The 9,641-nt window shown below is 57.3% G+C and overlaps 1 protein-coding gene across 4 annotated transcripts in view; it reads left to right on the top strand.

The window, feature by feature from the left end:
- Positions 1–3,543: 3,543 nt before the first annotated feature.
- Positions 3,544–9,641, top strand: part of CLUH (CLUH binding protein of NUMT mRNA) — a 21,354-nt gene continuing 15,256 nt past the window's right edge. For all 4 annotated transcript variants that reach the window (XM_024737100.1, XM_024737109.1, XM_024737092.1 and 1 more), the window contains exon 1: positions 3,544–3,739. In XM_024737100.1, coding sequence (XP_024592868.1) covers positions 3,640–3,739 — 100 coding nt within the window. In that variant the 5' untranslated portion in view covers positions 3,544–3,639. The remainder of the gene's footprint in view (positions 3,740–9,641) is intronic.

The following is a 9,641-nucleotide window of genomic DNA, read 5'->3' as shown; positions in this document are numbered from 1 at the left end:
AGATCATATTTTTCAATCCTTTCATTTTATAGATCATGAGACTGAGGCCCAGGGAGTCTTACTAACTGTCACCCCTCCTGGAAATTCTGCCCACACAGGTTTGGGTTGAGGGAGGTGGACCCCCTCTCATGGGTTCCTGGAGTCAGGCCATTGGGGTAGGGGACTCCTTCCTGCAATCCAGGAGGTTTGGGTCCCAGCTCACCTCTCCAACCCGTTGGGAACTCTGAAGATGACGGGGGAAAATAGGAATGCCCAGCTGAATGGGTGCATCCATCATAACAATAATTAGGGAGATGGGATGCTTTAAGCAGACTAATTATGTAGGGTAGGTCTCAGCCTCGGTAAACTTCCCTTTGTGTTTACTTAGCATCTGTACCCAGAAGCCATAAAGATGGGGAGTACCACCCAGGCAGGCAGCCCTGAGGATGGGGACTGTGTAACAGGAGCCTGCTAAGGAAATGGGAAGAGGATCCACAGAAGACATGTTGCAGGTTCGAAGGCTGCTGGGACTGCTTAGCCACTAGGCCCCTGGACAGACTGGTCATTAGCGCCCTTCCTTACTTATCAGTAGGCACTCGCAGACCTTGATCATAAGGAGGACATAGGAGTAAGGCCAGGGCAAGGTATAGGCCGGTGCCTCTCCAGGGCTCAGCCCGGTGGGTCTCAGCTAGGCATCATGGAAATGATCTGAAGCTCTGTATACAAAGGTCAAAGCATACAATACATAAAAGGAATATTTGCGCAGAAAGCCCAGATATTACAAATATCTGGTGAAACCCCGTGGAGGCATCTAAAGGACTGCTTGGCTCTGCCTATACCCGGGACCTCCATTCAACCAACCACTGTGCATTAAGCACCTACTATGCATCAGGCTCTGGGGAGATGCTGGGGATATCCAGATAAATAAGGTATGGTCGTTGCCTTCAAGAAGTCCCCTGGTCTAGCAGCTGGACTCCTCACCTGAGAACCAGACATCCTAGTTTGGCCAAGACAGTGTTGGTTTATGCCTGTTGTCCCAAGGTCATTATTAATAGTGTCCACTTTCACTCCCAGAGTGTCCTGGTTTGCATGATACATCACATGGTCACCCTAACCATAGCACAATGTATAGGCAATGGTGGAAATAGTTGGGGAAAGTGATGGGAGTAGTTGTTGTTAAGACTATGGTGGAAAGACATTGGTGGAAGCAGCTTGAAAGTAAGAAATAGTCTGCTTAATATGTGATTGGACCGCCAGACGATAGAGAAGGTGGTCAGAGGATGATGCTTTTTGTGTGTATCTGTTTCCCTATCCCCAGGCTTGCTGCTCAGTGTTAAAACAGGGCTACGCTTTTGGTTATGAGCAGTGTTACCGACATGGAGGGGGCTTCCAACTTCAGCTACACTGGACTAGGTACAATTCTCCAAATTCCTTAAGTTTCAGTTGGGAGACTGGTTAAAAGAATTATGGTACATCTACACACTGGGATATTATCCAGCCATAAAATGTAATGAGAAAGCTCTTTGTGTACTGATATCTCCAGAATATAGTAAGTAAAAAAATCAGGGTAAAGTATGTTACCATTTGTGTAACTAAAGGGAAATACACACACACACACACACACACACACACACACTCTTATATGCAAAGAATATCTCTAGAAGAATATAAAAGAACTGGTAATCCTGGTGGTCTGGGAAGGAAAACCAGATGGCTGGGGGCAGGTGACAGATTTCACTGTATGCCCTTTTATGCTTTTTGAAATTTGAACCATGTGAATGTATTCAAAGTTCTAAATAAAATTAAGAGGTTTTAAAAAAAATAAACAAGTGAATAAATTCCCAGGGTCCCTCTTTCTGTGTCTTCCCATATGACTCCTCTGTCTTGCTCATTAAAATCCTTCTTATCCTTCAAAGCTTCAGAGGAGCTTCTTCCCAGAGGCCCTCCCTGACTGCCTCCCCTGCACACTCAGAACAGCCTTCTTTAAAGGCTTTTATTCTGCAGCCTTAGACATGAGATTGCTGCGTGCATCTCTCTTCACCCACCAGATTGAAACTTCTCCTGGCAGGGACTGGGTCTGGTTCATCTCTGATCTTCCTGCAGTACTGAGCTCCTGCAAGCTTTGCTTGAAAGACAGAGTGAAGTATTTTACACTATCTAAAGTGCTTTGATGACCACTATCTCCTCCCAACAGTTAGGTAAGAGGCCAGACAATGGATGTTTTTATTTGACAGAGGAAGCTCCTGAGATTCAGAGGCGTGATAGTCAAGTGACTTGCTCAAGGTTTCGAGAAGAGACAAGGTTGCAGGATGCAGATTTCCAATCCAACTCCGTGTTAGGTTCATGTACCACCTGACTGCCCACCTTCCATGTGGTGGGCTGTAGTCAGGTCTTGTTTTTATTTCCAGCCTTCTTGTGCAATGGGCCAAACTCGTCTCCCCCTGGTCTAGCTCAGTCCCCTTATCCTCCACACAGCAACCAAAGCATTTCTCACCTCCCTTCCTCCTGCTTAAGTGCTTAAAGCCTTTCACTGGCTCCCGTTCCCATCACTCGTACTCCAGGACAAAGTCCATTTTCCTCTGCAATTTTTATGAGGCACTAGGCCCACCCCAGCCAACCTCTGCAGCTTCAGCTTCCCAATTTCTATTAGTTCCTGGAATATGCCTTAAGTGCTTCCCAATGGCTTCCTGGGCCTGTGCAAGGAAACCGTCTCACCCTCTCGGCTTGGCGAACTTCAGCTCACTGGCAAGACCTGGTAAAATGTCATCTGGGCAGCATTCTCTGACTTCACTTCTCAGTCCCCACCAGGCCCCAAACATCTGAAAACGTGAACTACTGTAAAGTGTCCAGGCTGTGGATTTAGCCTGTTCTAGCTAAAGTCTTGCTCTCTGTGTGACCTTGAGCTTGGCTTCCTCCACTCAAAAATGGGGATAATGTGCCAGGGCGGATGTGAGGACTCATCTGGTGGGGGGTGTCGAGGCCGCTGGCAGAGGGGAGCCCGTTGTGGCTCAGGACAAAGTTTGGTGGGCTCATCTCTGGCACTTCATCCCTATTAGCCACCCGCCACCCCTGCCTCTTGTGACCATGCCCTAGGCTATCCTCCACCCCCTCCTCAAGAAGCCAGACGCACACCCGCTCCACCCCTTCGGGGACGGCAAGCTCGGTGAGCACGGCGCTGAGGGTCATGTTAACACCTCAGATTAGACACCGCGTGGTCATTTGGCAGATCTGCAATAGGAAGCCATAGGGGGAGGGGACTGTAAGCAATAGTAGTCCAGACGAGTCTCCCCGCAAGGTCAAGGTGCCCGCCCGACGGGCAACGAACCGCAAGGACTCCTCTCCGTAGCCCCGCCCCTCGAGGGGGCCCGAAACCTTTCTCTAGCCAGAGCCAGGGTACGTTCCCTTTAAGGCGTTCAAGAAAGTCACCACGTTCGTACACAGCGAACGAGGCGTGGCGTATTTTGTCCCTCGCCGGCCTTCGTGGGCCGGGCCGGGCGCGAGGGCGGGGCAAGGGAGCGGCGGTGGGGTCAAAGGCCATAGCGCGCACCACGTGGGCCGGTGACTCCGTCCTTCCCGCAGCTGCAGCGGCGCGCAGGGCACTTGGGTTAGTGGCGCGGCGGGCGGCGCGGACAGCCGAGGCGGACGCCCGCTCCCGCCGCCATGGTCATCAAAACAGACGAGTTGCCGGCGGCCGCCCCGGCGGACAGCGCCCGGGAGCCCAGCTCGCAGGCCGGTGGCAAGGGGCGGCCGGGCGCGGCGGGTGAGTGGGGCCGGGGTCGGGAGGCAGCTGGGCGGGAGGCTGAATCGGGCCGAGTGGGCGGGGGGGTTCGGGGTTGCGCGGGGACCGCCGCCTTCACTCCGCGCCTGGCTGGGTTGCATCTCGCCGAGCCCTCCACCGGGCGCCCCCGCCCTGAAGGTCACCTTCACTGTCGCCCCCGCCTGCGGCCCGGGCTTCACACGTGGGGTCCCGGGGCGGGCAGCGGCGGCTAACACACGCGTGCCAGATCGCGGGGAGACGTGCACGCGCATGCAGTTTCGGGGTGTGCCGGCTCCGCAGACGGACGGACGCGGCGGCCCCACCTCCTACGCCCTCGGGCATGGGGAACTCTCCGGACTGGGGTCACTTGACACTTGCTCCGTCAAGCACTCCCTTCGCGTCAGGATCCCAAGCATTCCCTGTGCACAGGGCTGCAGGCTTGCGAGTTAGACTCAGCTTGGGACTTCTCAGGCTTGGTCTGTGGGAAGAGTGCAAGTTGGGGTGTGTGTTTCGTGTGGGGGTTTCTGTGGTTCGTTCCCAGAGGCAAGGCTTTAACCCCAGGTCTGCAGGGTCTGATCTCCGTCCTGTTAGATGTCGGCCTGGAGGGCAGACCTGGGGGTCTGCGTGTGTATGGGGGCAAAGCCAAACTCCTTGGCAGGAGGTGGTGTTTGTGCCAGAACTTGATCATTAACCCGCCTTGTTGCGAAAAGTGGGTCAGCCCAGAGTTGCTGTTTTTAAGGCAAAGGTCATCAGCATGGAGTCAAGCTCCCAGCTCTCCCCCGTGGGGCTGTGTGGCATTGGCTTTGGGAGTGGCTGCAGTTTTTCTCAGGTGGGGCCTGCCTCTCTCCTGGGCCTCCTCTGTTCCCTCTATTTTTTCCATCACATCTTTGACTACAACCCTGAGGTTGGAAGCCCCTTCCCAGCCCTTGGGTTGTCATCTCCAAACCTTCCTCAGAGTCCCAGGGCTGGGCTGTGTCCCTCTCTGCCCTGGGTGACGGTGGGAGTGCAGAACTCCCCGTGCCTCCCACTCCCCATAACTCTCCTCAAAAGGGACTTGTCATCTTCATCTCCCTTCCCAGCTTGGGTGAGTCAGGACGGGAACAGTGTTAGGTGGGTTCTCTGACCCTGTAACTGATCACAGCCAGGTTAGCTGATGGTGGGGGATAGGTACTGTGGCAGCTTTGCTGATTGCCTAGAGAAGGCCAAGGTTTGGGCAGCATGACAAATGCTGATGACTCCAGCCTGCCAGGCTTCACCCTGATGAGGTTCTGAATCAGTGGAGCAGGCTAGATAAGAGGAGGTCGATTTCCCCTCCAGCAAAGAGACCTGAAGAGATGAAGCGACTTGGCCAAGGTCACACAGCAATTCAGCATTTGGATTTCCAGCTCACAGCCAGATTGCCAAGGCTGCCCTGGCCTGTCCCAGAGGAAGCTGGGAGAGGCATGTTGGCTGGGATCATATGCTGAGAACATAGGGACTGAGGAGAGGGGAGAGTGTTGGAGAATTTCTTTGAGGGGGTCTGTCTGGGGCAACCTGGGTCAGGGGAGGGTACAGCTGTTCATTTTGGGGAAACTGGAAGCATACTAGCAGGTGGAACATTGGCTCCCTAAGCCTCTGGGAAGCTTGTATAGAGCTAGGGCTTGAATTATAGCCAGTCTGAATCTATTCAAAGGAGGAGGAGGCCTTAATGGAGACCCCCCAACAGGCCCTCACCCAGGCTTCTGACCTCAGAACCCAGCTCTGGAAGTCCCCTTTAGGGGGACTAGTCCCCTTGAGGAGGTGATCAAGGCCTTTTATGGGGGGACCAAGGATCAGTTGCCTTGTTGGGAAAAAAGCTACTTTTAGGGGTTAAGAGAATAGCAGGTTTTTCAAGTTTATGGTGGTGTGTCGAGTTCCTTCTGCCTAGGGGAGGGCTCCTTGGAGTTGAGGCCCAAAGCGGAGGGGAAGGGGGCTGGCAGACAGGAGAGGAACTTGGGGGCTTAGGGGAGCTCCTGGACAGGACCCCAGAGCTCTTCTTTTGGGTAGGTCTGAGCAGAGCAGCTCAGGGAACACTGGACTCTCCCCAGACCCTGCAGACCGCTTCTGGCCTGGGTGGGGATGGGAAGGAGGCAAACAGATGCCTACCTCCTTGGGATCTTCCTTAGGCTACCTGCCCCCACCCCTTTCCCTTGAAGCCCCAGATCCCTGGGATAGGGTGATATGCCTTCTGAGGCCTAACTTCCTGCAGGAGCCTCACCCTGTGAGGTTGGCTAGGGCGGGGCCTGGCCCTGGTACAGTCTACTGAGTGAGGCCATGCCAGGCTGGGAAACGCACACAGGGGCCACCTGGGATGGCTTACGTTTCTTTTCTGACTCCTTTCAGCTGCCCATTGGGTCCACGTTCTCCCAGGCCAGGCCAGGGCTGTGCTTTATCTCTTCATTCTGGTCTGGCCAGTGAAGACTTGGGGGGTGGGAGGTGTATGCCATGCTGTTTGGGCAGCCCCTTCCCATTCTGCAGAGGATCGCCTTTCTCCTTCCCTAAAGCCCAGATCCTCAGGGGTACCCCCTGGGGTAAGGAAGCAGGGGTGTAGAGGTTTACCTGGTGGGCGCTGCAGCCTGGGGGCTGGCACTCAGGCCTGGGCTTGGGCGTCTGACAAACCTGGTTGTTTTCTTGACCTGGCTTGGCTGCCTATTGCCTCTGCGACCTTGGGCAGCTTGGTTACTAAGCTTCTGGAGCCACAGTTTCCTCAAGTGAGATGGGCTGGTCGAGCTGATGGAGGGACCTGCCACGGGCTGGGCCTAGAGTGAGCGTTGGCTCTGTGGTAACCAGGTTGGGAGTGGTTGTAGCAGTTACGCAGGGGTCACTGCCAGGCTGCTCTGCCCGCCCCTTCTCCACAGGGCTGGGGTGTGTCTGGGGAGGGCGGCGGAAGAAGAGGGGCTGTGCCGGGGCCTGGCCCTTCGTGCCCTCCGCGGAGTGTGCGCGAGCCAGAACCCTCGGCGGGGGGTGCGGGGAGCGGTGGGCCTGCTGGGTGCTGGCCCTTCAGGGCTGCCTGGAGGAGGCCTGAGGGAGCCTGGCTGCCGCCCCCACCCTGGTTAGTACGGCTGCCGGAGCAGGCCCGCCTGGGCCCTGGCAACAAGTCAGAGGCCCTGGGAAGGCGCCCTGGCAAGGCTGGGCATGTTCCTTCTCCACAGCCGCGCGGCCTTTGGTCTCTTGCTGCCAGCTCTGTTTTCCCCAGGGGAGAGACTTGGTTTTCTCCTGGCAGCTCAGGGGCTGCTGGGGAGGGAAGTCGGAGCCTGCCAGCTTCTTGGTGGAGCTGGAGGCCTGGGGCACGGGTGCAGTTGTCCTCTGGGCGTCTGGGGTTAGGGTTCCCACCAGAGCTAGTGACTCTCAGGAAGGGGAGAGCTGTCAGGTCACCTGCAGGGGGCAGCACGAGCCAGAGGCCCCAGCCAGCCTCTTGACCCAGGAGGTGGGCAGGGTGCTCAGTGCAGCCGGTGGACGGGGGGCGGCCACCTCATGGCCTGGGCCCGAGTCTGTGCCAGCTGTTGCCGGCAGCCGGCTGAAGCGGTCCTGCCCACCCCCACTGGGGTTGGGGCCGAGGAGAGGACCCCCTTGCTGGGCTCTACCCCTGCCGGCCAGGGGCCCTCGATCCTGAGGGGCCCAGGTACCCCAGACGCTGGGTTCTCCTGCCCCGCTGACTGCTTCACCAGCAGGGACCCTCTTTTTGGGGGTACAGGGAGGTGGGCCTGAGCACTGGTGGCAGCTCCACCTGGGGTCCTGGAGCCACCAGGGCCTCCGGGCCCACGGCCGTCCTTCTGGCCGACCTTGAGCAGGATGCGAGGCAGGGGGACTGTGCCCTTCCCAGGGCCGCCCAGCAGGCCTGGCCCTGCTGAAACCCGAAGCCAGCCGGCGGCCAGCTGCATGGCGGCAAGGTAGAGGCAGAGGCCGGGACGAGGCACCCAGGCAGTGCCGGGCCTGAGCTGGAGAGCTGGCTGACTCGCTGCCATGGAGGTCCTGTGACTCCAGAACGCGGGCGAGGGCAGCCGCCGACCACACCAGGTGGGCTGTGGGGACAGGGAGCCAAGTGGCTGGCCTCTGGTGGGGAGGCCACTGGGCCTTGATCCCGCTGTAGGGAGACCTTGAGGGTGCTTTGCAGGAGAGAGGAGGGGCAGGGCAGGCTGGCCTTAGGGGAGTGGAGGCCCCTGGGAACCAGCCACATTCCTTTGAAATCTGATAGGAGATTGGGTGCCCCCTGGGCCGGGAGCCTGCAGCAGAGGTGCCTTCTGGGCAGGCTCCCTGAGCCAGGGTGGGAGTGGGAGCTGTGGCCATCCTTGCCCTCCTCTCTGTCCTCCTGGCCCAGACTCAGGGAGCACAGGCCACCTGTCTGGGTCCAGGTCTCTGGTTTCCCACTTTTGGGGTCTCAGAGACCTCAAAGCTGCTGTTCTGTATTGGGCAGGGGACCCCTCATCCTGAGGGCTGGTCAGCCAGCAAAGCCTTTCTCAAGGCCTCAGCTGGGGGAAGGCTGCCTCATAGCTGTCACCCCTTTTGCTGCATTTTGAAAACTGATCAACCACCACCGTTCTCCCGCCCTCCTGTCCCTGTCTGCCGTGTCACAGAGTCAGCCAGGTTCTTCCTTTGGGGCCGGCTGCTCAGTTTCCAGGGGCTTGGGGTCGCCCCGCCTAGGACTGTGGGCTCACGTGAAGGAGAGGTCCTTGTGCGTCCTTGTGGTTGTTGGGAGTTTACCTTCAGGTTAGGAGCGGTGTGCTGGGAGCGGAGGTGGCGACAGCTACTGAAGGCCCGCCGTGGGCCAGGACTGAGGGCAGGGCAGCCATGTGGTAGGGGGGCTCTCCAGGGGGGAATCTAGGGTCCGCTCTTGACCTTGGGCAAGGCACTGAACTTCTGGGCCTCAGACATCCTTATTTGGGGGAAGGAGGAGGGGACCGTATCTGAGCTCCTGGCCATTCTGTTTATCACTCAGTTGAGGGGACGCGGGAAGAGGGAGTGGCTTCTCTCCACGTCCCGTCCCGTTCCCGGTGCCTCCGTGTGCCCTTATGTGTCAGGCTTATCTGGACTTTCATACATTTCCCGAGGCCCCTGCTCCATGTTTCTGGTAGGTCTGGGTAGAGCCCACACAGCTCTGGGGAGGTGCACCCCGTCCCCACTCCTCACAGCTGGGGAGGGAAGAGGAGGTGGAGTCTGCATGGGTTGGGGTCCAGAGCAGAGCTGGCTGAGCTGACCTGTCTGGAGCTCCCAGATAAGCAAGGGGCCAGTCTGGCTGCCAGGCAGGCCCTGGGCTGGAAAGCCCCGTGGGCCAGTGGGGCTCCAGGCAGGCCTGTGTTTCGCTGGAGGGTTTCTGCGAGGACATCCACCTCTCCCCCAGCGGGGCAGGGCAGGAAGGGCTCTCCTCTGTTCCCCTTAGTGCCTGCGGAGAAATGGGAGCTTTCGTCACCTGCTTCTTCTCCCCAAAACATGTGTGTCGGTTGCTGGTCACAAGTGCGGGGCTTTTACAGTAATTAATTCATTAATTCAGTGCCTTTCTGTTGAGTGCGGGCAAGACAGGAGGAGGAAGGTAGAGCTGCTGGTGTGAACAGCCCCCTGAGTGCAGCACGACACTGCTGCCAGGGGTCATTGGTCAGGCTTCAGAGAAGAGAGTTTATTTCACCTAGGCCTTGACGGATGAGTAGGAGTCTGCCCGATGGAATGGTATATGGGGGGCAGCATAAACAAAAGTGCAGGTAGGAGGGAAAATGTGTGGCTTGTTCTTAGGCTTCCGAGTAGTTTGGTGTAGCTGCACCTTGACGGGGAGAACTGGCAGGGGCTGAGGTGGACTTCAGGCCTAAGATGTTCGGTTCCTGTGAGCGGTAGAGCAGTGGAGAGTATTAGAAGGTTCTGAGTGGTACCTTTTTTTTTTTTTTTTTTTGGTAGGTGG

The sequence above is a fragment of the Neophocaena asiaeorientalis genome, unplaced genomic scaffold, assembly GCF_003031525.2.
Source record: "Neophocaena asiaeorientalis asiaeorientalis breed wild unplaced genomic scaffold, Neophocaena_asiaeorientalis_V1.1 scaffold129, whole genome shotgun sequence".
Taxonomy (NCBI): Eukaryota; Metazoa; Chordata; class Mammalia; order Artiodactyla; family Phocoenidae; genus Neophocaena; species Neophocaena asiaeorientalis.
This window is presented reverse-complemented; position numbering and strand designations above follow the sequence as displayed.